Source organism: Aspergillus welwitschiae (assembly GCF_003344945.1).
Source record: "Aspergillus welwitschiae strain CBS 139.54b unplaced genomic scaffold BDQ94scaffold_26, whole genome shotgun sequence".
Taxonomy (NCBI): Eukaryota; Fungi; Ascomycota; class Eurotiomycetes; order Eurotiales; family Aspergillaceae; genus Aspergillus; species Aspergillus welwitschiae.
The window spans coordinates 395539-412064 of NW_020798720.1; the positions used below are offsets into that span (position 1 = coordinate 395539).

A 16526-nucleotide genomic window follows, 5' to 3' on the forward strand; every position below is an offset into this window, starting at 1 on the left:
GCGACGGAGGAGGGCGGGAAGCATTCCAGCTGGCACAGTGATTCATCTATTCATGCTCCACGCTGGGATCCACTCACACGACCTGTTGTGTGCTGTCTTGGTCATGACTTGATGTGGAATTTTGGGAGCAGTTGAGATGGAAAACGGGAAGGTCCTCAGTTTGCGATGCCCTGTTGCCTGGATGGATTGCAGCACATAGATGGTGACCCCAATTGGTAGAGGGGATTCCATGAAAGGATTAGGACGGAGGGTTGAGCATCGAGACTGAGATATGTGGGGGAGCTGAACTGGATTGAACTGGAGTCAAATTGAACTGAACACGGGAAGAGATGCAGGCACGGGCCCGGAGATATCGCGGGGAAACCGGCCGACACAATGGATTGACAATCTGCCAGGCACGAGAGGACTGGCTGTCTATGTCTCCTACTACTTTCGATCAACGGCTGTCAGACTCTAATTCCAATTGGCTACTGGCAATTCTCCAATCAATTGCATCGTCGTAAAAAATCACGCATCTTCGAATCCGCCGGCAAGGGCTGGCTGATCGGGGATGACCGCGACACGTCGATTTCCCCTCAATCTAACCAGGCCGCTAATTGCTTAGTCTGCTCTTGGTGAGAATTGGCTTGAATCCTTGGACATGGGATCACGCCACTCACAATCCCTCCAGATGGAACATCCCTGCCACATTCGCTTCCTGGACGCTTTGTTCGTGGTGATCCAAATTATTGGTGGCTGTCATCTCAGGGGCACCGCGGCTCAATTCCCTGTCGCCGCCGCATAGTGAACCATCTATTTCTAATCCGCCCTTGAATTCCCCCCTAACTCTCCCATCACCCCAGTCATCCGAGGTTCCTATCTATCCCGGCCAGGACTGGACCTAAATAAGGACCTAGAAGTGGAAGGAGCCATACTTAGAACGAGACAGACAGAAACAAAGTGGGGAGTGCGAGCCGAGGGTCAATTGAGGGCACTAATTTTCATCCCCGCCCGAACCAAACTTGCTGCCCATCATGGGCCCACCCCGACCGTTTACCGTCACCATCATCGGTGGAGGCATCGGTGGCCTCGTTCTCGCCGTCGGACTGCTACGACGTCAGGTTCCTGTCCAGATCTATGAGGCTGCCGCTGCCTTTGCGGAAATTGGGCTGGGGCTGTCCATCGGTCCAGCAGCTCACCGGGCGATGCCCCTCATCGACCCGGAGATTCGAGCCATCTACGACGCTCTCGTCACAACGCACGCAGACAGCCCGGGCTATGAGCGATACAAACAGACCTGGTTTGAACTCGTCTGGGCCACCGGCGACCACGAGGGCGAAACGTTTATGGACTTGAAGGCCTTGCCTTCGGGACAGACGACGCTGCGACGTGCCGACTTCCTTGCCGCCCTGGTAGCTCTGGTCCCTCCGGATATTGTTCACTTTGGCAAACGGCTGAACCAATTGGCGGAAACGGCAGACGGGGTCCGCCTACAGTTCGAAGATGGCACAACTGCCATGGCAGATGTGGTGGTAGGATGCGATGGGATCAAGTCTAAGGTCAAGGAATCAATGCTGCCCGAGGAGTCCGCTGTGAAACAACCTCGATATAGTGGCATGTATGGCTACCGGGCCGTCTTCGACATGGACGAGATGGTGGCGGCGGTTGGCGACCAACGCGCCCGAGTATCCACCATGTATCTCGGCAAAGGCGCCTATGCAATCTCGTACCCCATCATGCGCGCCAAAAAGGTAAACTTTGGCCTCTATATCCTGAGTGAAAGCTGGGATCATGACGCGTGGGTTCGACCCGCCAGTAGAGAAGACATGCGACGAGATGCTCAGGGTATGGGAAAATACGTGCAGGCTCTTGTTGAGGTACGTCGGATGTATGTTTTTCTCAGACCGAGCGTATGCTGACTACCATCAGCGCATGCCCGACCCTTCTCAATGGGCCATCTTCGAGCATCCCCATTTATCTACGTACACTAAATCTCGCGTGGCCATACTGGGTGACGCGGCTCATGCCTCCACGCCACACCAAGGGGCAGGTGCCGGTCAGGCCATCGAGGATGCTCACGTCCTGGCAGAGCTTCTGAGCGACCCGCGAGTCAATAGCGTGGATGACGTCGTGAATGCCTTCAGAGCATACGATCAAGTCCGTCGACCGCGAAGTCAGCATGTGGTCACGACGAGTAAGGAAAATGCCTATCTACTCTGCTTGTGCCTAGACGGTGTCGGGGATAAGGAGGATAAGCTACGGGAGACATTCCAGCAACGACTGCGGTGGCTCTGGGACCTGGATGTACAGGAGCAGGCCGAACAAGCAAGGAGGAAGATGTTTAGTGAGTGTAAACTGTAATGAGTCTAGATACCCAACGCGAATTAGCCAGTACTACGATTGTCCATTTTACTTTTCTTTCTGTTTTTCTGGCTCATATTATCTAGAATTTACTTGTCCTTATCCTCAGACCAAGATTGAGAGGCTGTTCGATCTGCCTTGGTCTGAGATTTGAATATCAAGAAAAGGGAAAAGATTGGGATGATGCACAATACTATATAGGAGAGGTTTGGCATTGGTCAGCGCGTCCATCGTAGTGCAGGGAATAAACATTATTGAATCCATGAAGCACCAGATGATAGACACGACACATTACTGGTATTGAAATACAACCATTTATCTTCCGAAGAAGCCTACCGCTTTCTGAACAATCGCCGAATAGCATCCACCAGCTCCGTCCGCCCGCGATACATGCGGTCCGGGGATGGAGAATTACCAGACTCTTTAGCAATAACCCCTCCGGGCAAGAAACTCCGGGTCATCTCTACAAAAGGACCGACCGACGCTTCAGGTAGAAATCGACCGAAAAATGCGGGCAAATCTGCTTTTTCGATGGGTCGGAGTTCGACTGCATGTCCGGCCACGTCCTGAAATGCTTCCTGCACGTCCTTCGCCGTGTACTCGCGTGGACCGTGAACCTCCACGACATACGGGTTTTTGGGGTTATCCATGGCCATTATATAGGTGGCGCATGCCTTTCCGATATCGGCGACGGAGACCTTGCAGCGTGAATGGTTCAGCCACTAATCCTATAGTTATTCAATTCATAGCGTCAATAGGGATCTCTCACCATTGGAATCTCATAGTCCAGGGGCGTGATGACCGAGAACAGGTGTGGTTGTTTGGCCTGGACAGTCTCCATGGCCGGAGCCCAATTCTCCATAAAGTAGGCACATCGCATGAAGACGACCTCGGGTACGACATCCTTGAGAATCTCTTCCGCAATGTGGTTCGTCATGATTTCTCCCTATGCGAGTTAATCAGACTCTAGTACCTATAATCGCGTAACCGAGGGTTAGAGGCAGGACGCACTGTTCCCTCTGGCTGTTCGGCGCCCATGCTGGAGAGGAGCACCAGGCGTTTGACCGTCCCAGCCTTCTGGATCGCTACGCGGGTATTTTCCGAGGCCTGGCGGGCCCACTCCATCATATCGGAGCCATCATAACGCGGCGGTGTGATGGCAAAGACGGTGTCAGCGTTTCCAAGGTCTAGGCTGGCTGCATTACTGAGATCACCTGCGACCGCGTGGAAGCTACCATGCGAAACGAACTCAGCGGGGGCTTTGGCGACGTCACGGTAGATGGCGCGCACGTGAACTGGGGCAGTCAACTGGTCTGCTTCCAGAAGAGCCCGGATGGTCTCCTGGGCGGATTTGGGTGATGCGGGAAGAACGGCGACGAGCATTCTGTCGGGACTAGCTACATGCTCTATAGCAGCTGGGCTGTATGGGGTAGTGGTGCGTTGTTCGATGCTTCGTTGAGATCGTCGGTGTCAGGCGAGGTGGAGAAGAGTTGGGGGCGGGGAAGGGATGTTCCTTGGTTGCCCCCAAACTCTGTTGTTCCAATTAGTTTAGAGCCATCAATTAGTTATCAACTGTTTACAACGACGTCGTGGCTGGGCATGATGGAGTGTTCACATCTTGACACATACAGCGAATATCAGGGGTGCCACGCCATGGAGGCTATTTTAGTGTCAGTGATGGACAATTTACAGACAAAGAAACACCCGACCGACTATTTTAGCTGTGATGATCGCGTCTCTACTAGTTGCCGCCCATTGGTGGGCTCGCCTGGTAGTAATAAGTATCATCCATTTCGTCGAGCGACGATGGCTGAGTGGGTCGCTAAATGCCTGCCTTAAGCAGAAGGTATGCAGTAGGCTCAGCCTCGCGTCCATAGTTTCAGTGATAGAATATTATAATCAGAGAGTAGAAAACGCATGCTCTGACGTTCATTTAGTCTGTCCTTCTGACCCTTGCCAATCGTTGGGGCTCTGTGGAGGACTCTCGCCTTCTCGCCTGGAGCCCGCCTACTCCTATAAAGAAAGCTCCGGTTGTATTGCTTGGCCGATTATCTTCTTCAAGCCAAGGTAACAACATTACTATATCCGAGGCAACATCACCACATCATGGAGACACCATGGACCCAGCTGGGTGCCTTTGGTACCGTGGCCGGGGTGCTGCTGGCCTTCGTCACTCGCTCGGGCGAAGTCGAAAAACACCTACTGAAGTTGTTGAGTCTCTTCGCTCTTGCCAACATTACCCTCATTTCGTGGGCGCCAGCCTGGTTAGGCACCACCTCAAGCACATCTGAAATCGTCCTTCGAGTACTCTGGCTAGATGTAGCGCTGCTCACGGGCCTGTTTGGGAATATCGTCGTGTACCGGCTCTTCTTCCACCGACTGCGCAACGTGCCGGGCCCGATCGCAGCCCGTGTCTCGCGTCACTATGCCGCCTACCATACCGTCAAGGATGCACAGATGCACTATACTGTTCAGCGTTTGCACCAGCAGTATGGTGATGTCGTCCGCATTGGTATCGTAAAACCCCCTTCAACCTTGCCTCAATCCTTCTCCACTGACGGGCGCAACAGGACCCCGAGAGGTTTCCGTCTGCCGCGCCTCGGCCATCCGCGCCATCTATGGACCCCCAAGCCGATGTATCAAGGGACCTTGGTACGACCAGGTCACGAATGAGAACGACAAGAAGCCGCTGTTTACTATTCGGGACCTCAGAGTGCACAGTAAGCGACGCCGGCAGTGGGATCAAGCAGCTAAAGGTGAGAATTGAAACAGACTTCTTCCGATCGTGCCTGCCCATCGGACCACTAACAGATGTGAATGGCGCCAGGTATCAACCACTATCACAATGCCCTACAGGAACAGAGCAGGATCCTGATAGAGAAGATCCGCGAGCACCAAGGGCAGCCCATGGACGTGACTAACTGGATCAACTGTTATACCTTCGATGTCATGGGACACATCGTCCTGGGTGCGGAACTGGGGATGCTGAAGACCGGGAAGAAGATCCCCGAACTGCAGGTCATCGACGAGGGCCAGCGATACATTGCGGTGGCCGGGACTATGCCATGGTTTCCACCACTGATGCTGGGGATTCCCGGTCTGTCCGCAATTCTCAACCCGTTCCGGCACCACTGTCATAAATTGTTCGATGCGAAGCGAGCGGTATTTTTTTTTTATTTTCTTTTTTCCCAATGCACTTCTGTATATATTGTTGGTGACTTGTTTTGCTGATTTATCTTTAGGCCATGACGAAGGGGAGCGAGCCCAAAGACATCATTAGCTGGCTAATTCAAGCCCAGGAGAATGGTGATCCTGGCGCGCCACCCACGGACCAAGCAATCAAGGACGATGCCTGGTTCATCATCGCGGCTGGCAGGTAAGGTTGGCCCTGAAGATTTCTCGCCCTTGACAGAGACCAGACAAGTAGAAGAAACAGGCTGACGAAACATGATCGGATCTTGTAGCGACACGACGGCATCTGCGCTGATCAATGCGGTCTACTACCTCGCCACACATCCGGGCGCGCAGGCCCAGCTCCAGCGAGAGATCGATGAGAGATTGCCCGAGGGAATAGAGGGCTTGTCATACGAAAATGTGAAGGATCTCCCGTATCTAACTGCGGTGATCAATGAGACACTGCGGTTGAAGCCATCGGTGCTAGATGGTCTGGTACGCGTCACCCCGCCGCAGGGACTGAAGGTGGACGAGGATCTCCACCTGCCGGGCGATGTGGTGGTGTCAGTGCCGACTTTTGCCATTCAGCGCGATGGGCGCTATTGGGAGGATGCCGACCAATTTCGACCTGAGCGATGGGCGTCGATCGAGAACCCGGCCAATATGCCATTCATTCCGTTTTCACGAGGTGAGTCTGTTCACCCAGACACTCCCTGGTTTGCCCGACTAAGACCTATCTCCGCATAGGCTCGTATGACTGCGTGGGCAAGAGTATTGCGTGGATGGAGATGCGGATGGCTTTGGCAATGCTGGTGGGAGAATACCACATCCAGCTGGCCGATGAGGAGCAGCGGGCCTTTGATGGCAAAGAACTGGATAACTTCGCCATGTCGGTGCCGGCCTTGTGGGCCACCTTCCGACCCCGTCGGTCCCCATCTTAACCATCAGTCAGTAGTTGTCTCGGTTGAAAATTGTGTAATGTAATCAGTCGGTCTTTTGTAAGCACCTGAAGAGACTTTTGTTTATATGCCGGAACGATTCCGCTGTGGTGGGGCACCCGAGATGACGTGCCAGACTTGCATCTCGATGCAACTATCCCCAATCGTGCAGTAGATAGATATCTCCGACTCACCCCTCCTTCCCCTCGGTCGCATTCACCACCATCGCTTTGTCTCCCTTCCTTTCGACTTGTATCTCACTTAGGACGTCTAACCTCATTCCCGCACTATGACTCTCAAGCTGTACGGCTTCGTCCACTCCACCTGCACGCGTCGTGTGCGCACCGCCCTGGCCGAGAAAGGGCTGGACGTGGAAATCGTCCCCGTTGACCTGGCCAAGGGCGAGCAGAAGACCTCCTCTTATCTGAACGATCTTCAGCCGTTTGGCAAGGTGCCCGTGCTACAAGATACCGAGACTGGCATCCAGATCTACGGTTGGTGTTGCGAGAAATCAATTTCGGACATACCCTAACAATACTCCCTTCTATGAACAGAAAGTCGCGCCATCGCTCAATACATCGCTACCAAGTACCGCGGTCAGGGCACTGACTTGGCTCCTCCTGAGTCGGATCTGAAGGCCTTTGCCTATTATCAGCAGGTACTTCTACCTTTCCCTAAAAAAAGCTACACAATCTCCGTACCAAAACTAATGGGATAGGCCCTCTCCATCGAACAATCCTACTTCGACCCCCTCGTTTCCCAAATCGCCTACGAAAAGGTCTTCAAAGCCCGCAAGGGTCACGGCCAGACCGACGAAGCCCGCGTGCAATCCCTCTTCTCCCAAATGGAGCTCACCCTTGAAGGTTACGAGCGGGTCTTGTCGAAGCAGCCCTACCTAGCCGGGCAGCAGCTTACACTGGCGGATTTGGCTCACTTGCCGTACGGCGTCTTCATTGAACAGTTTGGATTCACGGATGTGGTGAGCAAGTTCCCGCATGTGCAGAAGTGGTGGGAGGGATTGAAGGCTAGGGAGAGCTGGAAGAAGGTCACCGCGTAGTGTGGGTACATATGGAAAAAAAAATACGAACTTAAGCAGTAGATAATAATTGAATTCGTGAATGAAACCTCCTACGAATTTCAGACTTTCGTCGAATCCCGGGACTCCCGATGACCCTGTAGATAGTCCGGGGGTTATGCATGTCCACGTGTCCATCAATACCACGAACTACCACCGCACTTAGTCAGAGCTTTTACTAACGTAACCCACGGTTAAACGGCCCACACGGTTAGGCGGCCCAGCTGGTAATACTATATAAAAGATCCTTTTTGAATATAAGATATCTCAACCATCAAAAGTCGAAGAGACATGAATTTTGATATTAAGATTTGAATTAGTATAAAGAATCCTTAGCTATATCCTAAAAATCTTATAAATATATATAATAGATTATCATAATACAATACCTGTATTTTATATGTATTATATAAAAATAAGATCTATTGATATAAATAAAAGATTTTAAAAATCTGAAAAATGTATAGAATATATATTCTTATATATATAATCTATTTATAATATTAGAACCACTCAAATACAGTATTCGCTGAGATATAATGGATTTAAAAAAGCATCTTTTATATGGGATAGTAGGATGGGCCGCCTAACCGTGTGGGCCGTTTAACCGTGGGTTACGTTACGTTTTGGCCAGTCCACGGATAGTATCACATTGTGCAGACCGATTGAGGGTCAACGTGTGAGCGAAGAAATGCTAGAAAGGGGGAAATGAGCAGTTCTCAGTATGAGCTTTGTGTTGAATCAACTTATTTAGGTAAGCGTGCATGCCGTGGAGTTTTAGGTTTCGCCTACGGAATGAGCTTCAACCTCCTACAAAAACCATAACATGAGTATCCGCTTTGCCAATCCCCTATAATGGGAGCATTCCACAACCAAGGCCAAGAATGTATATACTATAGTTGCAGAGCAACGACAACAGGCTCGAATACTCAACCCTTCTTGGGAAATAAACAAACATCACAAGACAGAAGATCGTCCACACCAATTCCACGGCGCAGTCGACGCCCTCTCATGCAGTACTGGGATAACAAATACAGTCATAATTTGGCGGAATAATAGGTGCATATGGCGTGTATAATGCTCTCTTCTAAATACACTAACCAAGTTGTCATATAACATTTCAAAAGCGTCGTGACTAAAGTACAAGATGGCATAAACTAAAGCACTCAGTGTCCCCACAGCCTTGTACACGGCCAGATCATCCCCAAAGACCAGCTCAAGAGGAGCTTTCTTAAACCTCGTACTCGCGCAGCAACCAAGCAGACTCAGGCCGGCTCGAGCAAGCATCGTCAGAGGCACAGGTGGCAGTGTCGTAATCAGCATATTCGTAGAAGATGTTCGTCTTGTCTTCAATGTCCGAGTCGTCCAAGTTGACGTCCATGTACTGGATGGGATACCCGTAGTATCCCGTCAGCCCAGCATCGCTGTCGGCCTGCTGCAACGCATTGTCGACAAAGTAACCGCAAGCATAGTGGTCGCTGTGGTCGCCATCACCAAAGTCGTTGACATAGTCACCCGTCTTGACCTCGTCGGGGTCAAAGTCATCAATCAGGGCGGCAATGGTCTCAAGCAATTCGTCTCTCGTGTACTCGATCCCCGACCCATCAATGGTCCGGATCACGTCAATGTCGCCGTTCCACAGCTTCTGCAAGCTGTCGTTCTGGTCGGGGCCGAAGCCGGTTCCATCCATGTTGCCATCCGGCAAGTGCATAAACGCCAGGGAGATGTCATCGTCGTCTTGCAGCGTGTAGAGGGTGATGGACTTGTCTCCGACAAAGATCACATCTTCGTCCCAGTTGTTGCTCGCCACGGCCATGCGCGCATAAGCAGCGCGCGAGCCCTCCTCGCGCGCATTCCAGTAGTCGGATCCCAGTCCTGCATCTCCCGCAGTCAGGAACACAGTACGAATGGGCTCGCCTGAAAGAATGTCTCGGATCAGGTCCGGACTGAGGAAGAGGAGATCGTCATCCTCGTGTGCGACGAAGTTGATGGTCTTTGCAGACGAAAGGGTGAATGACCCAAGGGCGGCCAGCGTGCTCCAGAGACCGTAAGTCTTCATTGTGAGGGTCGTTGAATTATGTAAAGAATGACTGGTTATGTGTACAGGTAGAGTGGGAATCTATCTTCTCAACCTGTTTGTGGGAACAGCACAGGGAGCCTGGTTTATATCACCGACTTCTACCTACATCAAACACATACAAACAGATCAAGGAACTGGAGTACTTTTGGGCTTACATTCCTCGCGAGAAATCAGTACTATGTTCGCATCCCTTGCTTTGGCAATCTTGGTGACGCCAGACTTTCAATCATGGCTTTTGCAAAGCCTGGTGACCTCAGAGGCTCTGCTCTGCCTGACGACGTTGTCAGCCACTCATGTCTAGATATACTGTTCAGGGCTGTGATCTGCGCATCAAGCCATTGAGTTCAGTAGTGCGGGATAAACGATGGAAGATCCTGGTCGCTATTAAGTATATTCGCATTCCATACCGCGAGTCGGCTGTGCTCGATCGTAGACACGCTGCGGATCCGCGCGTGAAGATGATTACTATGAAAACGCGAAGCTTAGCTCCTGTACCAAGGCCCGCTGTCGTTGAAGAATCTACACCAAGGACCATAGCATGAGCTATATCTCTGCGCGTCATATGCGATATAGCACAGGGACGTATTACTGAGCGATCGGTGGCAGGGGATCGCCGGTCCCTCTCCAGCATCAACCCCTTCCATAATCTTATTCCTTTTGTTGTAGTAATTTTGCAGCGGTAACTAGATAAGCAATGATCGGCCTTTACCACGGGTCTCGTGCCTTAGAATCATGTGTCTGCCATCAGGCGTAAGATTCACCAGGTCCTGAAGGAAGTATGCGTGCTGATCTATTAGGGGGAGGGGAATGGGGCAGGAATCTACACAGTAGATGATCAGCAGCCTGGAACATGGTCATTGCTGAAAATCTAGATGCTCTATAGAACTCGCCTGCAGGACACCGAACTTCAGCATATGGCGGACAAAAGATTCTCAGTCAACGCAAGTGGCGGAAGATGTACGCTGGTCGATTTTGTGGCCCATCTTTCCCATGTACGGTATTAAGAGCAACCAATCCCTGAAGACCCAATGTATGCTCGGAAGGGGTAGACCCAGGCCTCCAAAATATCGTCCCATGCTTGTAGGTGGATGTAGCGCTCGTCATCACCGTGACATTTCGAAGCAATATGTGGCCCAACATTATAGGTAGGAGGACCGGATATCGGTGCCGTGAACCCTTGATTGAGTGACCGGGCTCAGGTATTGTTGCTGCGTTGGGGCACAGAAGTGGAAGGTTATTATCTTTGTGAAAGAGTAGTCCCGGCCAGCGTATGTCGGTATCAGATTTGGGAAAAGATGTGCTGGAGCCAACACTTTCTAAAGAGGTCAATCAATCAGTCTTAGAAGGTAGTGACCTTCATGGATGCATACCAAGCACAGGCTACTACTATAAGCCGTTATCGGTGCATAGGGTCGGTTTGTAGCAGATGGTATGGCCTACCTTAAGAGAGTAAAATGTCCAAGCATCTCCAACATTTGTTTGTCATAGAAACTACAGAATCCTTTTCTCTCCTCAGTAGCTCTGTCGAGACATATAAGTATACCCATGAAGAAGAGCGATGGGACCGCCGTGCGGCTTCGGTCACATCGGGAAGGTACACAATCATAGATTTTACAGCCTTGACAGTATATAATATGTTACATTTACTATCATGATGTAAAGGAGGTATATTCGATATTTTGATATTTATCATAAGGTAAATGCCAGTTTACGTGATTTTGGTTGTCACCGATCAATGTCGTTAAGCCACTTCAACTATATATATATCCCGAGACTAGTATCAACAAATCGAAGATGATATCTCGAACAACGAAGAATGTCATAAGTAGTAGTGATTATGCGACCGGTACGCAGGTACTACATACAGTATGCTCTCCAGATGCATTATTGTAAGTACTATCTCAGAGCATAGTCTACTTTCAATTCAATGACTTTTACTTGAGAGGAGAGCTGTTGATGTGTTTCCTATTCAGGTTCTTTGTGACCAACTTTACGAACCCGATGATGTCATAGCCTTATAGCAGCTCGAAGCATCACGTGATGTTACGGGGTCAGCTCATGTGCCTGTGAATCCCAGCAGCTTCAAGATAGCTGTAGACAGGGTCCTTCTAGAGAACCCAGTCTCTGATCAAATATTACTGATATTTATAAATCTTGAATCGAAAGCATTGACCTGCTATTATGCAAGGCAAAGTCTGTATGCTCCCTGCCTCGCCTACGTAACCATCTACATATTCGAGTTATCCTCCTCTTGAGGGCAAACAGAGTGATAGATTAGCGTAGATAATGACTAAACCTAAATATAAACCCCACTAGACTCCAGAATATTACCCAATTGCTCCAAGCGATAAGAAGTCTGTGTCAAAGAATTCACGCAGCTGCCTAGACCGTCAAGGACACCTTCTGCCCCCAATACTGACCCTCCGTAAGCGATGCCTGGTGAATTATCCTCTCGAATATCCAAAGACCCACGTCCCGACGACTAATGTAATAGCCCACCGCGGGTTTCTCGTCGGTGCCGGTCTTGATCTTCGACAATCCATCGCCGTCGCCGTTCACCAACAAGGAGGGCCGCACCATCAGATACCCGTCGATGGCGCGTTCCTCCTCTGGCTTCTGCATCTCGGTCTCGACCAGCTTCTCCATCACCTTCTTATCCTCGTGTGGCACCTTGAGCAACCAATGGTACAGGGGCAGCATCAGAAGTGGCACGTCGCGCGTGTCGCTGAGGCCGGTGGTGCTGATGATCACGATCCGGGGCTTCTGCGGACACGATCGAGCGGCGGACAGGATGGTCCGGACGCCATCTTGGCAGATGGTCGGGTTGTCTAGGGTGGCTTTGATGCCATACTCGAAGCGTGGCTTACCGCCGAGGCCCGAGACGATCAGGTCGACGGGGCGGCCATCGAGATAGAGGGTCTTCTGAACGGCCTCGTGATCGTAGATGTCACCTTCCGTGACCGTTAGGTATTTCGCAATGGCGGATTCGGGGACGTTCAGCTGCTGGAGCAGGTTGTGGAGCTTGGAGGGCGTGCGAGCCACTGTTAATTGATCCAGAGTCAGTTTTGAGTCTGGCTTGGAAAGGAACGGAAAAACGTACGGGCGGAGCAGTGATACCCGGCTTGCAAGGCCAGTGCCAGACACGCATTGGCACATCCCCCCGTTGCCCCAAAAAAGGCTACTGTTGGCTGTTGTTGCATTTTTGGTTTATGGAAAGGGAGAGAATGACCGAAGTACTAATTTGCTTGATATTGCGATGATTACTGAAAAATAAAACCATCGTCCCTTCCGTCTTTATGTACATTCTTCGATCCGCGCTGCCCTCCGTTAAGTCTCCGTGCGACCGCGGAGATTTGTGGCTGAGCCGCCGTCTTACATCCTCGTGCTGCCAACACGAGCTGGCAGCCATGAAGGAGCATCATCATGACTCGGAGGCGCTCCGCTGCTGCTCGTGTGATCTTCACCGCATAAGCTACAACCACGGTTCGTCAAGCCTTGAATGGCACCGCCCACCAACGACTCAGGAGCTATGCTTCCCCGACCCCTAGATCCCTGAGATATGCTTCCGGCGATGGAGATCGTCCCAGGAACTCTCTGAGCATGTCCAACTCGTCTCTACTGCCACCATTGGCGAGAATCATTCGTCGATAGCGAAGTCCAGCTTCCGCACTCATGGGATCGTCACGGAAGTTGGAGGTCCAAATGTCCGCTGCCAAGGTCCGGGTGCTAGTCGAGGTAAGAACAAGAAACATACACCCATTGACGGCTACACTTACTAGAGGTACGAGAAGTAGTTGGCCTCTTGGCCCCACATGTAATGCTGGGTCGTGGCATATCCATGGCCCCAGTTCCCTTCCTTAGGGCCTCGGAGGAGGGTCATATTCTGTAGTATCGAGTTGTATCGCTCGGATATGCCATTGCCTTCCGAGATTTCCTGGCCGTGCTCGCCATGTACCTCCATATCGAATGCACTGAAGGCGACTTGTCTCAGGGTCAAGATACCCTGATTGACTTGCTTCACGGCAGCAAGTCCTTTGACTAGGGCCTCGGGGATCTCTCTGGGTGGCCGGTTGGCATCCATCACAGTGCTCTTATACCCGGGAAGGTAGGTGTAATGGCAACTGAGCTGTTGCAAACACTCTGGTACCCAGCACCAATATTCCAGTAGCTGACTGGGTGCCTCGACGAAGTCTCGCACAGTTCGATGGCCGGAGAATAAAGCGTACTTGGCTCTTCCCAGGAGATCATGCATTCCTATTGTCCACATTAGCAGGGAGAAAACTGCAACGGAAATCTATGCAACCTACCGTGTCCTAGCTCATGGAACAGGCTGATGACCTCCCTGTGCTGCAAAAGCGCGGGTCGGTCGGCTGTAGCTGGCGAGACATTGCACACAAGAGCCGTGGCTACAGGGGATTGAGTCCCATCTTTCTTCTGAAACCCCTACATTTTTTCTTTAGCAAAACTTCCAGCCTTTGCAACTTAGGACACTTACGGGGTGAATGTTGAAGTTGGCCGCATGGTTGTATTTTCCTGGGCGAGGGTAGATATCCGTATAGAGATAGCCTAGAAAGGAGCTTGAAGACTCCTGCTTGTCACGTACTGCGAATACCCTGACATCAGGGTGCCATACATGCCGATCAGTCTTCTCTGTAACTTCCGTGATGGATAACCCGAACAGCCTTTCGAAGGTGCCCAGCATCCGCTGAATAGTGTGTTCAGCGGGGAAATACTCGGAGATCAAATCGTGGCTGACGGAATACTGCTCTTGCAGCATGCGGCGGTGATAGTAGTCGAAATCCCAGAGATGAAGTGGAGATTCTATTCCTGCGAACGCCTGTAAGGCTTGCAACTCACTAATCGCAAGTGGCTGCAGTTTATGCCCAAGGTCCTCCAGGAGGTCTGTGACAGCGCTAGGAGACTTAACCAGCTGGTGCCGTAGTTGTTGCGCTGCGAAAGACGGGAACCCCAGTAGTCGAGCGGCTTCGTGTCGCAGCCTGATAGTCTCCTGGAAGATTTTGACATTCTGAGGGTAAATTGTCTGATTACTCAGAAAAACATCTCGCCGGGTTTGAGCCACGCTGCACTTTCCCAGAATAGTGCTGACTGTTGGCCGATCCAGGCGAATGCGGGTCCCAGAAGGACCCCGTTCGAGGTTCTTTAACAGGCCATCGTCGAGACCCTCCAATTCATCTGGGGTTATCCACAGACTCCCTGGGTCGGTGGCAATATTGTCCATAAATTGGACTCGCAGTTCAAGCAACCGCTTTGTGATGCGCTGAAACCGATCGCGATCTGCCCCAGTCAGACGGAGGCCATTATCGACAAACATGCGATGGAATCTCGACAGGAGACGCATGAGCTCGCCATCCTGAATATCCTCATTGACGTTGCCATACACAACGTCGACCAGAGCAAAGAGGCGCTCATCTTGGAACAGAGCCAGGTAAGCCTGATTGACCAGGTTCACTGCCTCTGACGATGCTTTCCGCAGGTCGGGCGACGGCGCGACTGATTGGAATAGGGCAATGTATTGAACCACATACTTGAACTCATTGTCTATATTGCCCAGTGGACGCACTAAGGTATCAATGGTGGCATCCCCGATTGCAACTGTGTTGAGTAGCTGATCGACCTCCAGCTGAACCCTGTGGATAACCTGATTGGCATGGTCTAGAATTGCGGTGGGTGTAACGTCAAAGGTGGGTAGTGGGGCACATTCCTCGATGGTCATGATGTAGGACACTGCGACGTGGGCTCATAAGCTCCTTACTCCTTGGGTTGACGTGGCTGTTACACGACAAATATAGCATGCCATGAAGCTCCAAGGGCAAGAGGAGCGAAGCGTCAAAGAGAGCTTCAAGGTAGCACATGATCGAATCCTTTACTGCATCCTTAACGGTCATCTGAGCTGAGCATGACGAGTTACAAGCCATTGCTAAGGCAGACATGGATAGCTGCATGAGCACCTATACTAAATTAAGGGTTAGTGCAAAGCTAGCTGGTAACCGTCTCAGGGGAAGCTCCACATCTTCTTATCGGGCAAATAGAATAATCAGACAGGCAAGCTAGCTAGTTATCCGTTGTGCGCCACGGTATCGAAACCTTGGCGTTTCGTAAGAGGCAGAAAGGACAAAATGATATCGATCTGAGGCACACGGGTTCTATCGACGTGACACGCCCCCTTGCATGGTGGGAGATCCCTCACACCAGGCCTCATGCAGTCCTACATGCCATCTTGGCAGCTGGTTACACGGATACTGGAACCATATATAATCATCTCGACGACGAGCAGGCGCTGTAAGGGACCTACGTTTTCATGTCATCCGCGGAGGGGTGGTGGGAGCATGATGTTGATGCCATCAAGGGGTGTTATCAGCAGCATCCATCCGACAACTTGACTTGCTTTCTCTTCACCTCCGTGACTCGACCATTGCCTACAAGAGGGACATGGATGACCAGCGTCGGCCTTGGCTCTTCTGAAATACTTCGTCGCTGGCTAACGTGGAGATTAAAAGCGGAAGGTCACCCAATATGCCACAGAAAGTATAACCTCTGGCGCTTCCAGAACTCTCGTCGATGCATGCTGGACGCGGAAATACATCCGCTCAAGCGTTTTCTACTAATGCTAGGATAGCTGTATTCTCTCACCGGGATTAGGCCATTCACTTCTCTTCTTGCACTGTGGCGGCCATATTATCGCCAAGCAGTGCGATAGTCAGGGCGAAAGTTAAAGACGGGCTTAGAAATCACGCACCATCCCCACTTGGTGTGCTACTTGGGATCTGATTACGCCGAAATGAATCCGATCGACAGGGAATGTGGATCCGATAACCAGATGACAAACGTTTAGTCAGGCACTATGGATTCCTCACGAATTCTTCACCATCAATGATGTGACGGAAGGGAAATCGCGGTT

At 51.2% G+C, this 16526-nt stretch overlaps 6 protein-coding genes across 6 annotated transcripts; 2 read left to right on the forward strand and 4 right to left on the reverse strand.

Annotated features, from left to right (window-relative positions):
• The first annotated feature begins 742 nt into the window (after nt 1–742).
• Nucleotides 743–2506, forward strand: BDQ94DRAFT_64430 (putative salicylate hydroxylase). The gene is made up of 2 exons (XM_026776249.1): nt 743–1856; nt 1909–2506. The coding sequence occupies exons 1-2, from the start codon at nt 1014–1016 to the stop codon at nt 2338–2340; spliced, it is 1275 nt and encodes a 424-aa protein (XP_026624097.1). The 5' UTR covers nt 743–1013; the 3' UTR covers nt 2341–2506.
• A 28-nt stretch (nt 2507–2534) lies between these two features.
• On the reverse strand, nt 2535–3876 carry BDQ94DRAFT_147963 (uncharacterized protein). The gene is made up of 3 exons (XM_026767112.1): nt 3352–3876; nt 3110–3286; nt 2535–3038 (listed from the first exon to the last, which is right to left on the reverse strand). The coding sequence occupies exons 1-3, from the start codon at nt 3721–3723 to the stop codon at nt 2673–2675; spliced, it is 915 nt and encodes a 304-aa protein (XP_026624098.1). The 5' UTR covers nt 3724–3876; the 3' UTR covers nt 2535–2672.
• A 564-nt stretch (nt 3877–4440) lies between these two features.
• Nucleotides 4441–7509, forward strand: BDQ94DRAFT_180773 (cytochrome P450; the record flags this gene model as incomplete). Its single annotated transcript, XM_026773720.1, has 9 exons — nt 4441–4852; nt 4911–5096; nt 5168–5502; nt 5583–5716; nt 5805–6202; nt 6262–6407; nt 6754–6946; nt 7007–7110; nt 7171–7509. Exons 1-9 carry the CDS (start codon nt 4447–4449, stop codon nt 7507–7509), a joined length of 2241 nt encoding a protein of 746 aa, XP_026624099.1. The 5' UTR covers nt 4441–4446.
• A 1249-nt stretch (nt 7510–8758) lies between these two features.
• Nucleotides 8759–9586, reverse strand: BDQ94DRAFT_160958 (uncharacterized protein; the record flags this gene model as incomplete). Its single annotated transcript, XM_026769289.1, has 1 exon — nt 8759–9586. The coding sequence occupies one exon, from the start codon at nt 9584–9586 to the stop codon at nt 8759–8761; it is 828 nt and encodes a 275-aa protein (XP_026624100.1).
• Nucleotides 9587–11937: 2351 nt separating this feature from the next.
• BDQ94DRAFT_64459 (NAD(P)-dependent oxidoreductase) lies at nt 11938–12970 on the reverse strand. Its single transcript, XM_026776250.1, has 2 exons — nt 12708–12970; nt 11938–12648 (listed from the first exon to the last, which is right to left on the reverse strand). The coding sequence occupies exons 1-2, from the start codon at nt 12805–12807 to the stop codon at nt 11990–11992; spliced, it is 759 nt and encodes a 252-aa protein (XP_026624101.1). The 5' UTR covers nt 12808–12970; the 3' UTR covers nt 11938–11989.
• On the reverse strand, nt 12614–15399 carry BDQ94DRAFT_147969 (M3 family metallopeptidase). The gene is made up of 5 exons (XM_026767113.1): nt 14103–15399; nt 13915–14050; nt 13384–13861; nt 12708–13333; nt 12614–12648 (listed from the first exon to the last, which is right to left on the reverse strand). The coding sequence occupies exons 1-4, from the start codon at nt 15339–15341 to the stop codon at nt 13135–13137; spliced, it is 2052 nt and encodes a 683-aa protein (XP_026624102.1). The 5' UTR covers nt 15342–15399; the 3' UTR covers nt 12614–12648; nt 12708–13134.
• Between the last annotated feature and the right edge of the window lie 1127 nt (nt 15400–16526).

Bases quoted from the DNA above. Each gene is read 5' to 3' on its own strand.
- BDQ94DRAFT_64430 (XM_026776249.1), top strand. From the start codon at position 1,014: ATGGGCCCACCCCGACCGTTTACCGTCACCATCATCGGTGGAGGCATC. The intron at 1,857-1,908 runs GTACGTCGGATG...GACTACCATCAG, and splicing joins ACGTGCAGGCTCTTGTTGAG to CGCATGCCCGACCCTTCTCA.
- BDQ94DRAFT_147963 (XM_026767112.1), bottom strand. From the start codon at position 3,723: ATGCTCGTCGCCGTTCTTCCCGCATCACCCAAATCCGCCCAGGAGACC. The intron at 3,287-3,351 runs GTGCGTCCTGCC...TAACTCGCATAG, and splicing joins CCGAACAGCCAGAGGGAACA to GGAGAAATCATGACGAACCA. The intron at 3,039-3,109 runs GTGAGAGATCCC...TCACGCTGCAAG, and splicing joins TGGACTATGAGATTCCAATG to GTCTCCGTCGCCGATATCGG.
- BDQ94DRAFT_64459 (XM_026776250.1), bottom strand. From the start codon at position 12,807: ATGCAACAACAGCCAACAGTAGCCTTTTTTGGGGCAACGGGGGGATGT. The intron at 12,649-12,707 runs GTACGTTTTTCC...ATCAATTAACAG, and splicing joins CGGGTATCACTGCTCCGCCC to TGGCTCGCACGCCCTCCAAG.
- BDQ94DRAFT_147969 (XM_026767113.1), bottom strand. From the start codon at position 15,341: ATGACCATCGAGGAATGTGCCCCACTACCCACCTTTGACGTTACACCC. The intron at 14,051-14,102 runs GTAAGTGTCCTA...GAAAAAATGTAG, and splicing joins CCAACTTCAACATTCACCCC to GGGTTTCAGAAGAAAGATGG. The intron at 13,862-13,914 runs GTAGGTTGCATA...TGTGGACAATAG, and splicing joins GTTCCATGAGCTAGGACACG to GAATGCATGATCTCCTGGGA.